The sequence below is a fragment of the Vigna unguiculata genome, chromosome 1, assembly GCF_004118075.2.
Source record: "Vigna unguiculata cultivar IT97K-499-35 chromosome 1, ASM411807v1, whole genome shotgun sequence".
Taxonomy (NCBI): Eukaryota; Viridiplantae; Streptophyta; class Magnoliopsida; order Fabales; family Fabaceae; genus Vigna; species Vigna unguiculata.
In genome coordinates this window covers 31,013,084-31,036,797 of record NC_040279.1, presented here as the reverse complement: position 1 = coordinate 31,036,797, position 23,714 = coordinate 31,013,084, and the positions used below count along the sequence as shown (strand labels likewise).

The 23,714-nt window shown below is 28.1% G+C and overlaps 3 protein-coding genes across 5 annotated transcripts; all 3 read right to left on the bottom strand.

The window, feature by feature from the left end:
* Positions 1–11,142: 11,142 nt before the first annotated feature.
* On the bottom strand, positions 11,143–17,667 carry LOC114182453 (F-box protein At2g27310-like). 3 transcript variants are annotated; one of them, XM_028069330.1, is made up of 3 exons: positions 17,589–17,667; positions 14,536–14,597; positions 11,143–12,404 (listed from the first exon to the last, which is right to left on the bottom strand). In XM_028069330.1, exon 3 carries the CDS (start codon positions 12,386–12,388, stop codon positions 11,267–11,269), a length of 1,122 nt encoding a protein of 373 aa, XP_027925131.1. In that variant the 5' UTR covers positions 12,389–12,404; positions 14,536–14,597; positions 17,589–17,667; the 3' UTR covers positions 11,143–11,266. The 3 variants fall into 3 exon arrangements, with proteins under 3 accessions (XP_027925131.1, XP_027925140.1, XP_027925126.1); XM_028069339.1 differs by lacking the exon at positions 14,536–14,597; XM_028069325.1 differs by lacking the exons at positions 14,536–14,597; positions 17,589–17,667 and adding an exon at positions 14,349–14,526.
* Positions 17,553–18,171, bottom strand: LOC114182471 (outer envelope membrane protein 7). The gene has a single exon (XM_028069351.1). The coding sequence runs from the start codon at positions 17,991–17,993 to the stop codon at positions 17,760–17,762; it is 234 nt and encodes a 77-aa protein (XP_027925152.1). The 5' UTR covers positions 17,994–18,171; the 3' UTR covers positions 17,553–17,759.
* Positions 18,172–20,006: 1,835 nt separating this feature from the next.
* LOC114176034 (small nuclear ribonucleoprotein SmD1a-like) lies at positions 20,007–23,271 on the bottom strand. Its single transcript, XM_028060929.1, has 4 exons — positions 23,098–23,271; positions 22,924–23,000; positions 20,530–20,721; positions 20,007–20,411 (listed from the first exon to the last, which is right to left on the bottom strand). The coding sequence occupies exons 1-4, from the start codon at positions 23,109–23,111 to the stop codon at positions 20,350–20,352; spliced, it is 345 nt and encodes a 114-aa protein (XP_027916730.1). The 5' UTR covers positions 23,112–23,271; the 3' UTR covers positions 20,007–20,349.
* Between the last annotated feature and the right edge of the window lie 443 nt (positions 23,272–23,714).

Genomic DNA, 23,714 nt, shown 5'->3' with positions numbered 1-23,714 from the left:
AGTATATTTCCAACACATAAAGTGACCATGATTAAAACAATAGAAACTACACATTTTCGTATACATGTTATGCCTTGTCTCACAAAAAACTTGCATTGATATTCTATTCGTTTTAGACCTTCCAATCGATTTCTTATCCAATACTTCTTGATGTATAGACAAATATCCAAAGTGGGGAAGGTGGAGAAATATATGGGATGAAATGTAACGGTTGTCATGTATTTCTACATAGATTGTTTTCTTGTTAAATTTGTGGTATTTTTCGGAAGGAGCTTATGAGACCCTAATTCAACTAAGATTTTATTTTAGATAGTTATGTTCTCAAACATTGTCTTTAGAAAGTTTACACTTGTTAGAAAATTAGGTAGTTTTAAGCTTGAGTAAGTTGGAAAAATTATTCCCTTATTCTTTTATGACATAATGATCCATTTACGTTCTTACTTACTACATGAAGCAAAGATTGCAACTTAAGTGCAATACCGTTGGATGTATCCAATGGAAAGCTAACTTCATATCAAGTCAGTTGTAAGAAATAATATTAGTGCAGAATGTGTATTGTTGAATCTTATATTGCATAAGATTGTGTGTACTTCATTCGAAATATTTGCATGGAGTTTAGGCAATATTAAATATATATGGAAGAAATTATGAATTCAAAGCTAAAACATGTTCTCAAACATGGAAAACCACTACATAACAAAAAAATGTTGAGTTAAATGATGTATTATTAGAGCAAGTCAGAAATTATGTTCTTCAACATTACAACGAACTCTCCCTTTATTGAGCTAGTAATCTTCTTAAATTACTCATATATATTGTCTATATTGTCGTTCTTGTTTTTTTTAGAAAAATAATAATAATTGATATTATATTTTGTTTAAATAAATTAAATATATATATATATATATATATATATATATATATCCAAATAAAATACTAATAACAATATTAATAGAAATTATAAATTTTTAAAAAAATAAAAAAATTATTACCCGTGCATATGCACAATTTTTTTTTTGTTTTTTAGAAAAATAATATAATTGATACTGTATTTTTTTAAATAAATTTAAAATATATATATTTATCCATTAAAAATAATAATAACAATATTAATAAAAATTATAATTTTTTTAAAAGTTTAAAAATTTATTCAGTAAAAGTATTTAGTAAAATAACATTTTTTATAATTAAAAGAACACTTATAGTAATAAGAACACTATCAATAATAATAATAATAATGATAACAATATTAACAAACTAATGATAAAAATATTAATGTGAATATTAATACTAATGTTAATATTAACAACAATAATTTATAACTATTCAAACAGATACAAAACAAATAAGAAATCTAAATAGTTGAGATATGATCCTGTAATAAATAAAAGTAAAATGTTTACACATAATAATAATAATAATACAACTACAATATTATCTCGTAATCTATTACATATTAAGAAAAAAAGATACTACCAAAATTACTACATTACTCACTTTCTTTTATTGACACTGTCATAAAAATTAGTTTTTTTCGTCACTTTAAAACTGTGACCAATGTTCAAATCTTACAAAAGTCAATTTGTTTTTATTTTTTCATTTATTTATGATTTCAACTATAATATTAATTATAAGTAATATTATTATTTGTAATTATTTAAATTAATAGCGTAAACACAAGCGCTATCGCGCTTGTGTGTATGCATTTCTTAAACTAAAATTGACATTATATTAGTATATGCATTTCCAAATATTGTAATGTTATTAAGTTAATATATAAACTAAAATTATATTTATTAAAAATAAAGTGAAATATATTAAAATAGATGAAAGAATAACCATTGATAAATAAAGAAGAAGAGAAGAGGCAAAGATAGCCGAAGTGATAAATAAAGTAACGGTCGATTTTAAAAATTTAATAAATTATTATATTTAAAGGGTAAAATTGGTATTTTGAAACGTAGACACAAAAAGAAAAATTCCCTTCATATATTGTTATATATATACTAGCATACACACATGCGCTATCATGTCTATATATACACATTTTATAGAATTGGTGATAATAGTATAATGTTATTAAGTTAATATATAAAATAAATTTATATTTATTAAAAATGAAGTTAAATGTTAAAAATAAAGTGAACTGAATAGAGAAATTAATTGTTGATGAATAAAAAAAAAGATAAATAATTTTATAAAGAATAGGTAAATATAATCATTAATAAAAAGAATGAATCCTCTTTTGTTATATATATATATATATATATATATATATATATATATTATATATATATATATATATTATATATATATATATATATATATATATATATATATATATATTATATATATATATATATATATATATATATATATCACATTTATATTTCACTTTACACAAATTATTTTTTATTTTATCCTTAAAATATTTTTAAGTTATAATGCAAAATTTATTATAAATAAATAAAATAAAACATAATAGAATAAATTAAGAAAACAGGTAACTTTTTTCATATAATTAAATTTATATTATTACAATATAACTTCAGTACAATATATGCTAAATAATATATTTAACATGTTATTTTTAAATAATGATAATCTTAAGTTAGATGTTGAAGTATAATAATCCATTTTGTGTGGTGGGGCTTTCTCTTTGAGTAAACTAGACCATCTCATTGTCCATTTGGTGAATGTATGCCGCATGAGGTTGGTGTTTTATATCTTCACCCTATAATTTAAATTCAATAGTGACTGGTATTTTTAATGTGAGGATTTATTATAAAGGTACAATACTAATAATAAGTTTATGGATTTACAGACAAACTTTTGGATTTCTAACAATTTTACCAAAACGTTAAAAATAAGAAGTTTATGGATTTCGATAGTTCTTTTACACATATTTTGGTGAAGATGTGAAATTTTTGCTTGGATTAAATTGAAAAACTATTAACTAAATTAGGGTTTAATCTTTTAGTGGATAATGGAGATGAAATATCTAATGAAATAAGATATGAACATGAGTTGGAATTGGAAATCAATTTGAAAATTAAAAGAAATTAACTACGATAATTTAAAAGATAATTTTACAAAAAATATTCACAAAGAAAGTTAAATAAAATGTCTGATTTTTAATTTTGCTTCAGACCTCCCAAACTCTTAAGTCACCTTGAACACAATATTAATAAGACATGAGTTCAATCCACACAAGAGACTGATACCACATCTAACTCAAAATCTTAAAAGAGATTGTATTGTTTAATTTGAAATTCAATTTTCTTATTTCTATTTAATACTATATTTAGACTTGCTTTTATATTTATAATAAAACCATGGTTATTTGAAAATATTTTAATTATGATATTTTCCATATGATAGTTGTTGATATTGAAATTTTGGTTTTAAAATTTAAAGTACAACATCTTATTTAATTTTTTAAAATTTATTTTTATAGGGTTTAATTATACAATTCAATCTAACTTTTCATATGAATTAATATTTATAAGTTGCTTAAAATTGTAATTTATATTCTATAAATATTTCAAAATATAGGAATTATTTAATTATTTTAGTCACAACGAGTAAAAAATTTAGAAAATAAATTATAAGATATTTCTAAAATGTAAATTGTAAAAGAATCATTACAAAATATGCAATTTAAACCGCCAGTGGGAATACAATGTTTTAGTTCCTTTGAAATTATTTTAGTTGAATTTTAAAGTGTAAGTATGTTTTATTTATTATAATAACTTTTTTATATGATGCATATGAAATCAATATAGAAACCTGTTTTATATTATAGGATATGACTTTCCCAAAAACCTAACAACATTCCCTAATTGCAAATTTTTCTTTCTTTGTAATTGTGTGAGTTTAGATGCTTAGATATTACAACGTCGTATTTTATATTTTTAAGTTTCAATTGTGTCTCTTAGACATTACAATGGTGTAGTTTTAGTTTTTAAATATATCATTAATGTTACATCCAAAATCTTCAATCCAAATGATTGAGAAATTTTAAGATTATGATATGTGAATACTTAATTTCATGCCATTATTAAGGGTTTTATTGTTGCTATAATTTAGATTAATGTTATTTAAAAAAAAAAATACAAAAATCGTGGTACATGTTTAATATTGATGTGGAAATTGATTTGGAATTTTTTGACAGCTGGTTACAAATATTTTTAAATTTTGAATTAAAAAATAAAAAAAAATAAACAAAGAAACTCTGAAAGTCTTTTAATTTATTATATCTAAATAAATTCATTGACTTTGGACCTTTTGGGACTATTTTATGGCTGCCACTTTCCATCCATATATAACATAAACATGAAGTTGAGTTTTTTTGTAAATAAAAAATCATAAGACCAATTCATATCTTTCATCATCAACACGCACGATGTTTCCACTTATAAAGTGTTTTTTCAATAAATTCTTTGTTAATAGAGTACGAGAACTATATGTAATTATCTTTTCAAATTAAAAAAAAAAAAAAAAACTAACATGGGAAGATATAAATAGGAATAAGAAGACAACAGAGATGAGAGAAAAAAATATAAAAAATCAAAGAAGAACCCGTAGTTTTCCAGTCAAGTTTTTCATTTATTCTTCAGACCGGTTAATTTGATATTTATTAAAAAATAACTTTATAGAATACGATAAAATTTACATAATTTATATACTTAAATTTGTTGACTTAAAATCATGAAAAAAAAATTTGTTACTGAAAAAAAGTAGGTTCTAATACCAAGTAAGAAAAAATAATTCGTCGAACTTAAACACTAATTCTAATATTGCGATTATGAAGTAAATTAGAGATTATGAAGGTTGAGGAAATTGTTGACGTAGGTAACACACGCTTTTCCTTCTATTACCGACACGTCAAACTTGTGTGTTGTCGATTCCCCACATGTGTTTTTTCTTTCCTTTCTTTTAATTACTTTTTATAATTAATACAGCCAAATTTTGCTGCTAAGTTTGAAAAACGCACAAATTTCAAGAAATAAAATAAATAATAGACACGGATATTTTAAAAGTTAAAAATCCACCGAATGTAATGATTACTAAGGGATGCGCGATGCTTAAAAAGGTTGCCCCAAATGAAATTGTTCTTTCTCCTCTCTGTAAGAATATATATATATATATATATATATATATATATATATATATATATTTGAAATTAATTTTTTTTAAATTTTATATTAATTTAGTTTTTTATCTGATTAAATTTAGTCTTTCTTACTAAAATTTGTTACATTTATTTGATATTTTAAATATATTTTATTATAATATTTAAGTTAATATTGAAACAAAAATATGTTAAACGGTATAAATAATTTAAATATTATCATAAAATATATTTAAAATATTAGATAAATTTAATAAAAATCGATTAAAATAATTAAATTCATGTATTTTTTAAAATAAAAGATTAAATTAGTCAAAAATAAAAAAAAAACTAAAACTTAAAGACAAAAATATATATATATATATATATATATATATATATATATATATATATATAACTTTATCATATTGATTAATTCACTTTGAAGATAGTTTTCATTTAATTGAGGTTTGTTACGTATGAATAGAAAAATATTCTTTAAAATAAATATGTGTCAGAAATCATATTTTGTCAGAAACGTATTACTAAAATAAAATAAAAAAACAAAATTAAAATTTTATATGGAACTATAAAGAAATTATAAGATGAAAGTTAGAAAAAGGTAAATTAAGTTTATCTCATAAGTTGAAACCCTATTTGTCACTTCAACTTCTGGAGAAAATAGATGAAAAACTATTCTGAAAAGTAAAATTCTATAAGTTGATTTTAATTTTAATTTGGGAGAGAAGTTTAATTTATTTTAACTTCATGTATTTAATATAATTAATATTTTAATTTAAAATTACGTTAAGCAATATATTTTAAAATAAACTATACTTTAATTCAAATTTAAAGTTGATAACATACTCATAATACCAATTTCAATCTCATAAGTTGTGTATGGCAGATCATTGTGAAATAAGAAAGGGAAGAGAGTATAGAGAAACGAGTTAATTTAGTAAAAGGACAAATTTCACCATCCAATTTGCTTTTTAGGGTTACTACACAGAATTAATACGGAAATTTATAAAATAAGAATAAATACATTTTATTATTGACTTTTATACATTATATTTCAATTGCGTGACATCCTATTAAAAGATGCTTGCAGAAAAAGAATTAAAAAGTTAACATTTTATTATATGAAAGTTTCCTGAATGTATTAAATGGTGACCATTCAGGCTTTGTTCACAAGAGGGGTTTAGCGAGTTACATGATTATGATTTTAGTGTTATTATAATATATTTTATTCAATGTTAAAAAAGATATTTAAAAAATAATTCAATGATCATCTTTTAAACGAAAAGTCACATGATTTTTTCCTCATTAAAGTCACTGAATGTTTTTTTTTTATCAAAATATTTTAACTATAAATTTAAATAAATATAATACATCACTACTATCATAAAGTTTGAAACAAAATTTAAATAAAATTATAAAAATAAATATGAAATGATGTTCAACATAACACATGTAATTAATGTCGGGATCGATAAATATAATTTGATTCTTAAAAATAAACAAATTAAAATCATTAAAATTGATATTATTGTTTATTTTATTAAATCATAATTTTGGAGAAGCAAATATTATCGAAGGAAAATGCATCATTTCACGATTAGTAAAAGACAAAATTTAAATAGAAAAAGACGAAAATACTAAAATAACTTTTTACAACAAACCAAACCAAAAGGGTACAATTCACAAAGTTTTCTGAAGCCCATGATACAAATATAGTAGACCCCAACACCCATAACAAAGTTGGCCCATGATTTGCCCAATTTTCAGTTTTTCATAAAAAAAAATAGGGTGGTATTACGTTGACACTCATCAAATAGAAAACATTCACTTCACAACCCTAAACAATAATATTTCATTGTATTTAGTTTTATTTTTCAGTTTAAAATCTTAATATATATTATTATATTATTAAAATGAGTTGTAAAATGGGAGTAATTTTTTTCGAGAGTGTCAAAATAATCTTTTCCTAAAAAATATTGTGTGAAACATATCCTAGAACTCCACCTCACGTCGCTTTCTATTCCATGAACACTGTCTTATCCTCTATTGTCTTATTCGGTATAGTAAAAATCATAGTTCGATCCCCACAATGAACGTAATTAAAATCCCATATTAACTTGGAAAAGAGAAAAATGGAGTAACATATAAAAAAATAAAGATCCATGGACATAATTAGACATAATTATAAAGATTAAATAAGTTAAACATTTAAAATAATTATATCTTTTTCGCCTCAATCCAGTTCCAAATTGGTGATTAATTCTCATATTTTAATTAATTTTGATACCACGCATTTTCTTGGTCATGTAGCATTTATTTCTTTTCCAACCACCAAACATATAACCCAATCCGAATAATATGGAAGTTAATATTTCACAACTTATCATAAACTACTCTCCCTGCCCATATCCCAATTAAACAAGACACGACTAAATAAGTGAAGACCATATTGAAAAGGTTAAAATACTCCGTTGGTCCTCGTTTTTGTTGCAGAATCTCGATTTGGTTATCGTATTTTTATTAGTCTCAATAAGGTCCTTATTTTTGTAAATTAGTATCAATTAGGTCCTTTCCGTTAATAGAGAAGTAACACCGTTAAGTGGGTGCCACGTGTCAGCTTCTCGTTTTTTTGAATTTTTTGAATTTTTTTTGAATTTTTTTTGAATTTTTATTTTAAAAAAAAAAAATTTATATTTTTTTAAAAAAATATTTATGCCACGTGTCAAGTTTGTAGTGTGCCACGTGTCAATCTAATATGGTGACACGTGTCAAATTATTGTATGAATCTCAATTTGGTCCTCATATTGTTAATTTGATTTGATTTCAGTCCCAAATTTTTTTAAAATAATTTTAATTTCATGTGCTCCGAATTTAGAACAAATTTAATTTTTTTATAAATATAATGATGATACTTTTATTACAAGTGATATTTTTATTACATATTTTTAACAACATTTAATTTATTTAAATTTATATTTTACGTTAAACTTTATTTAAATTTTATTTTAAAATTATAAATATATAGATTAATAAATTTATATTCGGAATATTTGTATCATATTCAATATCAACAATATTTTAGAGTTGGCTTAAAAATAACAATTTTATAAATTCAAATGTAAAATTTTAAAATAATTTTATAAAAAATTAAAATAAATATATTTAAAATTTTAATATTAAATATAATTAATATTATTAAAATATTTAATAAAAATATCAATTTTAATAAAAATAATCATCACATTATATAAAAGTAAAATTTGGTCTAAATTTGGAGTGCCTAAAATTGAAATTTTTTTTAAAAAATTGGGACTTAAATCAAATCAATTTAACAAATATGAGGACCAAATTGAGATTTATACATTAATTTGACATGTTTCACCATATTAGATTGACATGTGGCACACTACAAAAGTGACACGTGGCATAAATATTTAAAAAAAAAATTTAAAAAAATTTAAAAAAAATTAAAAAAAAATTAAAAAATTAAAAAAAATTAAAAAAAAATTAAAAAAATTCAAAAAAACGAGAAGCTGACACGTGGCACCTACTTAACGGTGTTAGTTATCTACTAACGGAAAGGACCTAATTGATACTAATTTACAAAAATGAGGACCTTATTGAGACTAATAAAAATACGATGACCAAATTGAGATTCTGCAACAAAAACGAGGACCAACGGAGTATTTTAACCTATTGAAAATTATTTGCTCCAATTCCCGTTGGAGAAATCACCAATTTTTTCCATTGGTAATGCTTAAACAGATATATGAAAGCTAGAGCTTAAAAATCTATACATAAATAGCAAGGAATGACAAATGAGAAGAAAAAGATATATTTTGACCAATATATTTTTCTAAAGAAATATATGACAACTTCTTTTTAATAATAAAATATTATGCTTAGATAAGTTATGAGAAGAATGATTTAATTATAAACTGATTGTTTCGGAGAAGAAGAGTGTTAAAATGAAAAGGTAATTTGAATATAGAGAGATAAAGAAAATGCTACCATTAATTTCAAAATACCAAAAATTGGAATACTAAAGCAATAATGGTGATAGGGTGAAGAATGGTGATAGGGTGAAAGAAAGTCGGAGAGGTGCCTTGTTTTCTGAATGTGAGGAGAACACATTCAAATGGTGACGGATAAGGGTGAAAGAATGAACTATACTGCAGTAGACTAAAAGGTAATTTGTCTGAACATAAAATTAGTTTAGGTGAACTAGTTTTTGTTTTACCAAACTATATTGCACTAAATTATATTGAATTCGGTTCATCTTGACTTTTGGTATAAGTTAGGATCGACTTGATCAAATTTAGTCGGATTCGACTCGATTGAACTAAACCAAATTTCAGCTTGAGTCGACTTGGGCAAATTTGACTAAATTTCAGTCATGACCAAATCGGTTATCGGTCGAACTCATCCAGGGACAACTCAGTCGAATTCGGTTGAATTTCGGTCAGGGTTGACTCGGTTGAATTCGACCAAATTTCAATCGAATCCGATTGAGTCAAATTCGTTTGAAGTTTGAACGAGTGGAGCGTGCGTCATTGTTTCGTGTTGTTGGTAAAAACACATTGTCTTTAATTTTAAAAATCATCCTACTAATTGAGAAATAAAAGCAAACACAAGGATACACAAACATTACAACATGGAAACTCCAAATACGGAGAAAAAACTATAACCAAGAATAACACTATTTGAACATTTGTACAACACATAAAAAACACTCTTAACCCTTTGACTCCAAGTACACACTCTCAAGAACAAGAATTTAACTACACCTCACAACATTCTATTACAAGAATATAAGAAAAGTCAAATATTAATTCAAAATGTCTTAGACTTGGAACAACTAAAATTGAACCTAGAGTGCATTATAGAGTCGTTAACACTCGCTCTCTATCTTATCCTAAAAGATGTAAAACTTTACAAAATATATATTTTCATCATACTCAATATGTGTCTATGTGCTACTATACACTTCATCAACGAAGTAGTTTTAAGTTAACGAGCAATGTGTTACTATACGCTTCATCAACGAAGTAGTTTTAAGTTAACAAAGAGTTAACTTAATTGCAAGGTTTAGTTTTTTAAAATTGAACTATAAATTTGGTTCAGTTCATTTTTTGTTGTAAATAGTTCAATATTTTAAGTATAATATGGTACCATTATTTGATAATTCAATTCAATTTGATTAATTTTGTCCATCCCTATTGACTGAGATTCATGTAAATCATATAAAAAAAACATGTTCTTATTATATATGATAATAAAAAAACATGAGATTCATTTTCTAGAATGCCGATATATATTAACTAATTAAGCTTCTGACAATGAAATTAAATTGTATTTGTATAAAACATGTGCAAATAGAGAACAGAATATAACACTATTCTTTGAGATACTCCTAATTTGGCATGGTATCAGGTACCTTTGTCTATTCCTTCTTTGTCTCGAGACTACATGATAGATCCTACCAACTTCTTACACTTTTATTAAAAAACCAAAATAAATCATTAATCCAATAGTTCTGTAATACAAGACATGCCGCCCCTGCAGTACTTTTTTTGAGTAAAAGGTAATTAATGTAAGGTATGTTTAATTTAAACCACATAAATAAATCTTTTTTATCATTTCTTAAAAGAACTTTATCTTTCTGATATTCAACTAAAACAACCTTCCCCAATAACCATTGTAACTCAATTAGAGGCATTCTTAAAAGTAAGGAAGGAATCTCTTAGCAGGAAAACAAATTCAGAAATAATAATTTCAGTGAAACAAACAATTAGTGGAAGATTAAATAAATTTAATAAAATTAATCTTTCAAGTATACTTTTGAGCTCTTGTAATGGTTCTAACATATCTTAATATAAGATATCTCCACAAAAATATTCCTACTTTGCAGGCAGAGAGGAATTAACAGAAGCATTTCTGTTATATCTTGTACTGAATTTGTAGAAATGATCATCATTCAGGGAGAATTATAACAATAAAACCAGGGGTGCTGCTATTAATTGATCTCTTTATTATGGGTAAACAAAATCATATCTTACATGGTAGTGCCAAGGTCCAACATTTGTTAGAGCTACATTAGCTTATTCCATCAAATGACTATACGCAACCATTTTACAAAACGCAGTACCAGAACGTCATAAACGCTGCAATGCCACTCAGAATACAAAGTCTATCCAACCTACTTTCGTTTCTCATCTTCTCCTCTTTCAATTCATTCTGTACTTTTGAATACATGTGGCAAGACTCAAGTACTTCACCATAGTTTTTGCTCCTTCGGCTGCTAAGTGCATCCTTAAGGATATGCAAACTATTTCTTCCATTAACATGAGCACCTTCCATGTCTTCCAACTGCATGCTCAGCTCTGTTAATTTAAGGGTTGTTTGGACCCCTTCTTCTTCGGTGTGAACCACTCTAAACTTCATAATGAGGATACACTCCACTACTTGACAAGGAAGAATGTCCTTGGCAGGCAGAACTGATCCAAAGCGGATAACAAAATCCCTATCTGTTGGCCAGTGTCGTTGTCCACCAAGAGGGCTCCAGCTAGCAAGATTTGCAGCTTGTTTCATTTTCTTGTTTACTATAATCCAACTAAGCTGGAGTCCTTCGCAGAGTTCCCGCCACAGTTTCCCATCTTTCCTTTCCCTCTCCATGGATGAAATATGTGGCAGACCATCAGATACAGAAAGGTGAACAGATCCATCATTGTTATCATCTCTATCTGCATAAGTGAGAAAATCAATCCGGAAAGGGCAGTTATAGAACCAACCATCATAGCTGTTTGCATTTGGGATTCCCCAGAGAACTTTGGAACAGACCGGTTTACCCTTGAACCTAATATCTATTATAGAAACAAAATCTGATGGACAGATGTTTTCTGATTCATTCATGTCTCCGTAATACTCAGCTTCGGTCCAATTGTCCGGGTACTCGTGATAGTTGTTCGGTTGATACTCTACAACCTCCTTGTTTACAACAATCGGGAAACAGTCTGCATAAAATTTTCGGAATCCACCAATAGAAGATATCAAACTTTTGACATCCTCTCTATTGGTTGAAGGCCACATAGATGAACATACGTTCTCCCATAAACTCTCTTCTTTAGAGATGGAACACAACGTTGCACACGTACATGCTGCACTGGCCAATGTTGCACCATCAAGTCGACGAAATATATCGTAGAAGAGATCACTGCTTAATGCGGGAATACCCTCAACTGGTGCCACTGACATGGTGAGAAACCTTTGACTGCCAAGCAAACATAACTCAAATAAAAAAACAAATGAAGAAATCTGCATTCTTTTTTAGTACAAGAAAGCAATTTTTTTTTTCAGAAAATAGTAGTTGTGATGAATATAATGTTTGGCTAATTTGGTCAACACCAAAATGTGTAGTGTCTCATAGTGCTCTCTAGGACTTGAGTCTGTGTTTGTGTGATCAGTTTTCAATAAAATTCAGAGTCCAAGACACTATTAGAATTCAATCTCAAATGGTACTATTTCTTTCCTATATTTTAAGACTATCCCAATCGGTGGAAGGAAACCTCATTTGAACAAAAAAACACTAAACAATTAGATGGTATTCCAGAACAAGCTTAACACATTGAAAGCCCTGGAATAAAAATAACCTACGGTAGATGTCAACTAGGTAATTTCTAAGACCTAATACCTATATAGTAAATCACTACTCAAAAAGAAATGTCTGGCAAGGGAAATGGGCCATAGGATGATGATCAAATGGAATAATTAATACACTAATTCGGATTTCAACAATTTCCTAAAGCAAAATGTTGAATCTACAGAACTTTCTTAAGTTATAATAAATATTAATACATAGTTTAAAAGGATCATTTGCAATCCTATGCTGAAACCAGGTAAATGTTAGCAAGTAGTGACATATATTGCAATTACAAATAATACATGTGGAGGTTACAGTCAAAAGTGCCTATTATAGACAAATAAATAAATGGACCTCTTCTAGAACTTCATCCCATACATACAGGAAACAATCAAACTATCACATTGGAATCTAACTGGAAGCATGCTATTGGACTTAAGTCCCACATTGGAATATGGGATTTTAGTGAAGGGTCTAAAACTAACTCTTGTGCTGTATTTCTTCCATCACTTTCTACTAACAGGAATCAAAATTTTCACTATGTCTCGCAACCACGAACAAGCAGGGTGGGTGACCTGAGCATTTTCATCGGAAACTATTCAAAGGGCTAGTGCAGAACCAACGGGCATGGGCAACGGGACATAGAGATTGGTGGGATGTTGGGATACAATTGCAAGAAATGAGAAATGAGTTCCATCAGATCTCTAACAGCTAACTCTAATGGTGTCATTCTCCAAAGGTTCTTATCAATTAGTAGTGAAGTTTCTCACCATGTCTTAGTTGCAAACCTTAGCATTGCAATGTTTGCAAAGGATTAGTTAAAGTGATAAGGAAAAGGTGACCTGCGTGGGCACTGTGGCTGTGGATCATGGTGTCCAATTGCAGGATAGAGGCTTGAGTTCCATATTGGAAGTGAATTTTGGTGTGAGGTTACAATGGTGTGTGATTCTCCCAATCCCAATATTCTTGTCAAATTAAATGGAACCCAATACTAGACCAGCAGCTAGCAAGACAACAATAAAGTCTCAATAAACATCCTTGGCACCACATGCCCTTTCAGTTTGAGCAAAACATTTCTTGTAACTGCATTATGCAGACCAATCCAGTAGTGTAATAATGACTAATCCACTACAGAACCTCCAGGTAAGCAACTTAGAAAGTCTCTCTACACAAGTTGCTTCATCAATAACTTACAAAGAAATCACACATGAATCATAGCACAAAACAAGAGTAAGCTCAATTAACAATAACATGATTTAAATATCCTAAGACTGTCACGGAGCTCCAATAATAGAAGGCTTTCAATTCATATTAATCAGATATGGTATCACTAATTTCAAGGAAGATGTAAGAGATCCTATTACGTAGACTTCATTAGTTTACCAATGACAAAAAAACATCAAGCCTCAACACACCATGCTAAAAATTGACACAAATAACTAGCAGCGCGGTTCACATAATTAAAGCATAAAAATACCCTTTAGCCGAAACATCGATAGAATGTATAACAAATAAAAACCCAAAAGTAAAAGAGAAAAAAATTGAGTACAGATAGAAGGAAAAGGGAGTTGTGACCTCAAACAAGAGAGAAGAACGACATGAAACAAGAAAGAGGAGGTGGAAATAAAGATTTGAAGGAAATGAGAAATAGATAGTGAAAACAGAGAGGGAGAGAGACTGTGTGAAGATTTTAATTTGGGTTTGTGAAAATTCTGAAAGCACGGGTTGTGCAGAGAAAGAGGTGAGAGAGAGGGTGGGGTACCAATTTACTATGCGTCACCAGCATTGAACTGCCTCATCACATCACCACACAAACTTTGCCACCTAATGCATCATAAATAAATAAATATATTATCCTACAATAATTTTAATTCAAACATCAAAACTTTAAATATCTCTTCTAATTTAAACAAAATTTTTTCCTCTTCTTCCTTTTTTAATATTATCATATATCCTATTATATGTATGTATGTTGTGATGTAACAACTTTCTTTTTTTCCATAAAGAAGATAAAATATGTTATACAAACTAAAACTAACAATTTCTTTTATTTACATAAATTCATTAAATTATTATTTTAATATGTGAACAGATTAATTTAAATTTATAAAATAATATTGTATTTTACTCTACTATTTCCAAACAATCCATTGCCTCTTATTTTCTCTTTTTCTATACAGAGGAGCATTGTTTTAATAAGATGAAAATATTAAAGACGATGAAATAATTTGCATGAATATGTAATAATATTTAAATTAAATGCATAACTAAGTCCTCTTACCAAAATTTGTTCACGTACTTGTATAATTACACAAGCTATTATGCATAACTTTTTCAATTGAAGACACCCATATTTTAGGCTTGTTTGGTCACGTGGTTTGGGTCCATCAACCAAACAAGAATAGATACTTGTCTTACTATAAAGAAAATATATATTCTCTTTCCCAAGTTTTGCCAACCACATCTCCAATACTTAAATCTGTAAAATTTATATTAAAATATTTTTTTTATATAAAAATAAACTCATGATAAAACTTTCATTCAAAACATTATAATTTTTATGACCATGTAATATCTCAAATAAAAAATATGAACACAATTGTTAATATTCTTTTAAAATATTTGCATAACACTAATGATTTTTTTTGGTGTTAATTAAAAAAATGAATAAATATATTTTTAACTAAAATTAATGTGAAAATGTATTGGGAGCAGTACAAAGATGTATCAATCCTAATCTATTGTTTTAAAAATAAAGGTATTCATTGACATTTTTGTTTTCTTTGTTAGTGAAATTTACTTGGAGCCATTAAACCAAACAGGTAAAACAATTTGTATACTATAAATCTCATTCGTAATGTGATAATTTTAGAAAATCCATTTGTAAAATAAAATATAAAAAAAGTGACAGTTGTTATTATTAACAATTGTTCAAATTTCATTTTTCTTGTATCCAGTGAAAAACAATAGAGAAAGAGAAAATTTACATATAATATAACAAGATTTATATTCCAATTTAATAAGAGTTTTGTTCATGAATCTGAGCGTTAAACAAACAAAAAATGAGATATCCTCAACCTCTTTTTTCAATTTTTTCGTTCATATTATCTCTTTTTCTTCCTGATGTCATGTTTCCCCCTTTATTAGGTCACATTCTCTATTGTTCCTTCTTGTCACGTGTTACTTCCCTTTATTAGGTTGCAGCTGTGAAAGACAAATGCTATATTGAGATAATAAGACAAATGAGAGGTGACACAATCTGACACGAATGTTGCTGTCTACATGCACCACCCATTCATCTAACACTCTATAATTAAAAGAGGTTACCCTTTTCCTCCAAACCACCTTAGTCATAATTTTAAAATTTTATCATGAGAAAAATAAATTAAAATTAAATTAAGGATAAATAAAAATCAGATTCTAAGTTCTAAAGAAAAAAGTTACATTGTAAAACTTATGTAAATTATGTTATGGTATCTTTTTTCTAGAAGTGTTCAAAAAGAAGCTTCTCTAACCCAGAAACTAGATAGAAGTGGTAAATATACTACGGGTAAAGGTCAAATTCTTCAAGCACAGCTCAACTTTGATTATTGACAGATTAATCAAAATTTACTCACTTCTGAATAGAGTGAAATTAGTTTAAGGCAACATTTTAGAACTCTAGTATACTGTATCTAAGAGGAAAAAATCATGAAATAAAATATAAGAACTAAAAGTGCAATTAACTGAATTTATTTTTGTAGTTTCTAAAATCCCAATATAAATTATAGTGTGACCCCACTATATGTTTGCTGAGTACCACCGATTATTGAAAATTTGTACAGAGGTTTAATTTGGGGTTCTGCCAATGATGGAAAAAAAAACATCTTTAACATATACCCGACAATGTTTGCTCACTTCGAGAACAAGGTGGTCTAGCCTTCAGAAAATTGAGATTATTGAATCTTACCAACCCAGTCTCATAAGGTCTTGTAATTTTCATCGTATGAATATAGTAAGTACTCTACAGAACATCGCAGGTATAACCAGGCAGAGAATTGGTTTATAATATAAAAATTGTCAATAGACTATTAACAATATTTAACTAGCAATATAGACAAGGGGGACTTGAGTTTGAATTTTCATGGTTAGTGTGAAGATCTTATAGATAGATAATCTATAAATACTTCTGTATATGCTCGGAGTTTGGAAGACAATTTCTCCCTAGTGAATACTTCAGATTCAATTCACCTAAACTAGTTAGAAAGAAAAGAAAAAGAAAGAAGTGATATGTGCATCTATTCCAATCCCAGGAGCTCACAAATCTCTCTGAACTAAACATAACTGTTGCGAGCTCTCAAGTCACAAATCGCAGGGGATGATAAATTGAGACTTTATGCAAGACCCATATAAACCTAGCATATATGTCCTTGAAAACAACTAAAAAGAACACCACTAATAATTGTGCCTCACCATGCTTGGACAAATTCTAGAAGCATTTTTAAAAGAGTAGACATAAATATAAATAAATAAACAAAGCATCTTCACTTCACAAACCAAATTAATTTATGAAAATTTTTGTTGTAGAATTTCTCCGATTTTTAATTTCTCGTATGAATAAATGTATTTTATTTTTCTTCTAATTTTCCTCTGCTATTACTAACAAATTTGTTTGTTCAAGCATTTCATCAAACAGTATCTATCATCCCTTCTCTCCTAAACTTTAAGTCGTTGAGTGCGGCACTGTATCCTAGTGTTCTTAAAATAGCTACAGGTAGTAGAGAGGCAGGCACAGCATGATTATTAGAGAAGCTAAAACGGGAAATACGAAAATACCAGTTGTCCGTTGTTTATACCCGAGAAGAAAGGGAACAGAAGAACCTGATAGTTTTTGGATCCTACAACAAGACAGAACACAATATACAAATTGAACAGAAAACAAGGACGTTATTCGATTTGGAGAATTTTGAGATGTGACGAAATTGAAAATACATGAATGGGAAAAGTTCAGGCGTCGGGGGCGACGTCGGAGGCGGTCTGAGAAGCAGAGACGTCCGGCAGGTCGTCGTCGTCGGGCTTAGGAACATCGGCGGCAGGAACGTCGTCGGGGTCACGAGCGGGGTCGGACTTGTCGACGGAGTCACGTGCCTTGGAGAGGAAGGGTTTGAGAGCGAGCTCAATCGCGAGCCACGCAAATGCTAGGGCTCCAGCCACCACCACCGCTTCTTTGGCCTTCCCCATCCTGATACTGTTGCTGATTCTGATAATATTTCTCTGACCTCTCTCTCCTCTCGATTGTTATTGCAAGATTGCGTGCTCACACTGTTTACTCACCACCACAATTTTCAAAACCTTAGCTTCTTCTGCACTACAGACAACTTCTTCTGCCACTTCCCCTTTCTATCTTTCTTTCACACCTAACAACCATTTTCTACCCATTTATTCTGATAAATTTTCAAGATAATGATATTTTTACATGGATAGTAATATATCGAGACATTTTCTTTATTCGATTTTAATCCATTTCTTCGATTATCTTTAAATTATCATATCGCATCATTAAAAAAAATTATATTTTAATTTTTTATATTAATTCATAACTTACACTAAATCACAAAACAAAATATACAAGTCAAAAAATTAAAATTATGATCATTATTCTAAAAAAGTTAAAATAAATAATTGCAAGATAATTCAAATGATGAATTAAAAATTGATAAAAGAATGGAACAAAATATTATTATTTTTTTGTTAATGATCTATTTTTAACTCATATCTTCAATCATTTTTAAATCATTATATCGTATCAATTAAAAAAATTAAAATAAATAATTAAAAGATAATCAAAATAATAAATTAAATATAGATTAAAATATTATTATCATATTTTTATTATTGTAATGATAGAGTAATTATATATATATATATAAAGAAATTTAATTATTGGTTAAATTTATAAAGAAATTATGAAAACAAGTGAGAATCAATAAATAAAATATGGAATTAAAAGTTTTAGTTTGTAATAACCGTTAAGGAAATTTAAAAAAATTACAATTTACAAATGCTATTAACTTTTGTAAATTATTATTGAGCTCAACTAAAGACAACTTTTCCAATAATTATTGAGTTTTTATGTTTTAGGCTTAATTAACCTTTTAAGTTTTCATACATTTCAATAATTTTAATTAAATTTTTATTATATTTTTTAATTGAATCTTAATATTTAATTTTTCTATTAAGTGAATAAAAGTGAATAACGTAATTGTTATTTTATTTTATCAGATTGTATATTCTATCCGAGTATTAAGAAAAAAGGAGATATTTTGAGTGTCAAAGTTGTCATGTTTTTTTTATAACATTCACATCATTTTTATAACTAAGATATCATCATCATACTTTAGTCAACGACAATAATCCTTTTGAAAATCAACATATCTTTAATAAAAATATTAAAATAATTTATAATTTTATATTAGATATAATATCATATAAAAAAATGATAATTATTTATTATTTTATATTAATTACAGTACCATTTTATATTAATCATAACACTTCGTTTATTTACAATCACTTAATTCAATTAAAAAAAAGTCATAACAAAAAAAAGTTTAATAAAAACTCAATTAAAAATATTTATATTACAAATAATTAAAACTTAATTAAGACTATAATTTACCATAACATCTCCTTATTATTTTCCTTTTTTAATGTTTTATTTTCTATCCGCCTCCTTTTTAAAGAAAGCTAAGATCACGCAATGTACTCTCTGCAGCCTGTAGGTGTTTCCACTAACCCTCTTTACTCTACTAGTAGGTTCTAATTATATTCACAAAGACTTTTTGATACGTCTCATAAATGTGACACGTAATTAAAAAACAATAATGCTATTTCATCCGTAAGCTGCCATACATGATAACAAGGTTATTTTCATAATACTAAGAAAGTCACATCTCAAATTAACTCTAGTTAACAAAATCCTTCACAGTGTAATTTAAGAATTAAACTATTTTAGATTCATTGGATAATAATCCATATAAGTAATACATAGAATTAATCTTGTTTAGCTTTTTAATATGGATCAAATAAGTACTATTAGTTGTCTTGGTGCGTTTTGACATGACAATTTGATAAAACGTGGACCGCTGAGAATCCAAACACACGCTCAAAATCTTTTGGAGATATTGTATTAATTGTAAAAGATTATCCGTAAAATAAAATCTCAGAGTAACATAATAGATTTCTCTCTCCCTCTTAAAAATGACTCAAGTTTAATATACTACGTATAAAGTCTTCCATTGACATAAAATCACCTCTACGAACAAGGGCTATCAACGGGAATTCCTATTGGTTCACCTTGCCCCATAAAACTACACATGTAGGCAATAAATTCTCAGTTGAAATATGACAATGATCCAACAGGGAGAATTATACAAGGGAACTTCAAAGCATTGATGCAAGAAAATGGCAACGTGAACAAAGTCTGCATGACTAACTTAACAGGTCAACAGCACTTCTACAACGTCTTTAAAACTCATTAGAAAATTTTCCTACAATAAAGGTACAACCAAAGGCCACAAATTCTGTAATTTGCAATTTAACGGCCACGACCACGGCCACGTCCACGCCCTCGTCCCCGACCACGTCCCAAAGGCTTCCCTGCATATAAAATCAGAACATTGAAAACCAGAAATCCAAAGATAACAGTCAACCAGAACATTATGGGCCTCTGAAAAAAACAATCCACTTCTAGTGTCAGTCAAATAAGATACAGTACCAGCAGTTGGCTTCTTAGGCTTGATCCTAGGAGCCTCTTCAACCAGTAATGTCTCAAGATTCAAGCTATCAGGAAGGATATAATAACGAATGTTGTTGCCTCTCACACTCAGATGATCCAAAGTAACTGGGTTTTTCCCTTTCAGAGTTAGTTTAACTGTTTTTAAATGTGTATTCATACTGATATCAACACCTGTAATATATTAACAAATCCATGGGTAAGCACAACTAAAGCTACAAAATACTTCTCATGCCATCCCAAATAAGAATTAAGGGCACCAAACGGTAAACTCGCAATTAGAAATGAGCTGATAGGTACTCATTAGTTAAAAGTAAACAGAACGAAATTCCTTGATGCTTAATTTGATTGCGTTTAGGCATATGTAGTAATGCATTGCCCTATTATAATATAAGGATTCACTATCCTCGTGAAACATGCCTGATTTCGTTTCATCATAAAAACAGGTGTAAAAGGTGGTCTTGACTTATTGCGTTGGCAACTAAAGACAAAAAACGTGATATAATTTATATAGTTTTCTATGTGTATGCGTGTGACTAAGCCAAACTAAATCCAGAAGAAGCTTGTTCAAAAGAAAATTTCACAGAACAAACTGCAGGGGACTAAATTAAATTGAAAGAACGAGGAGAACGGTATATGTCAGCTAAATTTGGTATAGGTAAGGCAATAAAGGAGTTGCGTATCATACCATCAAACAAGAGTAAAGGACAAGCCTCAGGAAGATGCAGATACAATATAACTAATCTAAATTACAGCATTATGCAAACTTACTACAGAGGCTACAAGGTTAATTACTGTTATGGTACAATATAAATAAAGTTTAAATAGATTTGCCTCAAAAGTGAGGTATCCAGAGTCCATAGTTCACGATGCTTCTTACAAGAATGTCATAAGCAATAAATATCTTCCCACTGTTTCAAGTTCCGAGTTTAAACATAAAAAAGTAATTAATTAGTTCTTTTACATCAGATACTTTAATGCAATTTATAAAGGAGAAAAGAGTGTCAGTAAAAATAAGAGGACAGGCTGGAAATCATGGATACAATACGGGACAGAAATATAATAGAGGTGGAATACGGACACAGATTTACCCACTTTTAAAAATTATAGGACACAACATGGATATAATACAAAAGAAAAACTACTTGAAATCTAATATAGATTTTTAAATTGAAGGAGGGAATTTATGTTTAAAAATGAGAATGGGTTACTATAGATGGAGTATGATGTTAAAAGTTATCTACTTAATGTATTATTTCAAACAATATTAGTATAAAAAAAAAACTTTAAAACTATAAAAATTATAAAAATAAAAGTAATAGTTTTGAATGTGTCCGCATTTACCCAACATAGAAAAATATTACATGACATGGTTACCATCTGTAAGTGTTTGAGCTTCTTATTAGCTATGCAGTAAGTTGCAACCTATCAGACTGATGACAGAGTTTCCATCTTATTGACTCAGAAAAATGACAGGTTAAATAGCCATTCACTCTGACAAGACATGAAAATGTTAACAAAGGAATCACAAGTAAAAAAAGCCATATACCAACTGTGAAATCTAACTCAAACTGAAAAAAATATGTTGAACATAAGTGAAGAAATGGATCTTAGTTTCAGCATTGCCAGTAATGCTTTGCAAGTAATACATGATTATGATTTTTTTTTTTGGCCTGGCATGAGAGATTGTCCATTATGATAAACCTCCATTAGCAACACAGCCATTTGATAACGTGTATGAAATTATTAATAACATATCATCCAACAGATTTTACTGATCAACCTAAGTATAACAAATAAGAGTCTCTGTAGTTTACATTAATATATTACATGGACAAGTGGTCTTCTATATATAAGAGAGAGAGAGAGAGCTTGGTTGGGTGTTAAATTGTAGCATCGCAAGCATAATTACAGACACTTACTGTGGAATGCGCACATGCTATCTAACCTCTCAAAACAATGCGCAATTTATTTGCATACAGAGAACCAAACTGCCTCTGCTTCACTTTTTTTCCACTAACAGAATGACATCGATGAAATTCTTTGAGCACAAGGTTTAGACATGCGAAATCTCGTCATTTGAAAGCTACTCAGAAGAAGAAAAAAAATGCAATCTAGTTCCCAAAATACACACAAAAATAAAAATCCAGGGCAACGATTAGAGAGTGCAATAAAAATCTACATTAGGTATGGGAATTGAGAAAACAAGCGAGCATCCCTGCAGAATTCCATTCGCAACTAGTATACAACACCGAAAGCTTTCAGACTAAATCTTAACATGCAGGTTTAACAGCGAAGCCAAACTAGGGTTTAACGAAGGCAGCAACAAAATCAGGCGGTGGAGAGGAAAACCAATCGAAAAGAGCGGAAGAGTACCTGTGATGGTGCCGTGAACAACAGTGCCATTCTTAAGCTCAATCGAAACGGTTTCATTGTTCAGCTTCATTAGAAACCTGTTTCAGTTTTACACGCATTTTAGTACCAAATTGAAACGAAAAAAAAGAAAAAAGAAAAAAGAGAGACATGAAAATGAGAACGAAGAGGTAAGACCTGACGAGCTTCATGATGGAAGAGAAGACGATGAATGAGTGAGGGTTTTGAAACACAAGAGTCGCGGGTAGCTGCGCTATGTGTTTCTTTCAGATTTAGAGTCTAAAAAACAAAAGTGTAAGATGTAAACAACTTTTGTAACTACTGCAGTAGTATTGCCCCTACCAATCCTCATTCAAAACAATTCAAAACAAAATGGTAAATAGCACAAATGTAAAATAAATAGTTTTTTTTAAATATAAATTGTTATATTAACATTTTAGTTTATAAATAAACAAAACAAAACAAATATTAATTAATAAAAATTAAATACTTTTAACATATAAACTAATTAAAGAAAGATGGAGAAATTTAAAAAAAATAGAGTATTATTAAATGAAGGAAAGAGAGAATAAGAAAAACAATGTTGGAGATATCCATTTCTTTTACAGTTTCTCTTGCAAACATGCTTCATTTCCTTTCTTTTATCTCCTAATTTCTTTTTCATTTCTCATTCTTTTAAAAAAAATATAATTGCATTAAACAATAGTTTGAAACGATCAATTATTTTTTTAGTGAATTTAGTTTTTTCTCTTCTTGCATGTGACATACTTTTAGTTACATGCAGCCTTTATATA

Bases quoted from the DNA above. Each gene is read 5' to 3' on its own strand.
- LOC114182453 (XM_028069330.1), bottom strand. From the start codon at position 12,388: ATGTCAGTGGCACCAGTTGAGGGTATTCCCGCATTAAGCAGTGATCTC.
- LOC114176034 (XM_028060929.1), bottom strand. The intron at 20,722-22,923 runs GTACTCTTCCGC...AATATATTACAG, and splicing joins TGTTCACGGCACCATCACAG to GTGTTGATATCAGTATGAAT. The intron at 20,412-20,529 runs GTACTGTATCTT...TTTTATATGCAG, and splicing joins GCCTAAGAAGCCAACTGCTG to GGAAGCCTTTGGGACGTGGT.
- LOC114182471 (XM_028069351.1), bottom strand. From the start codon at position 17,993: ATGGGGAAGGCCAAAGAAGCGGTGGTGGTGGCTGGAGCCCTAGCATTT.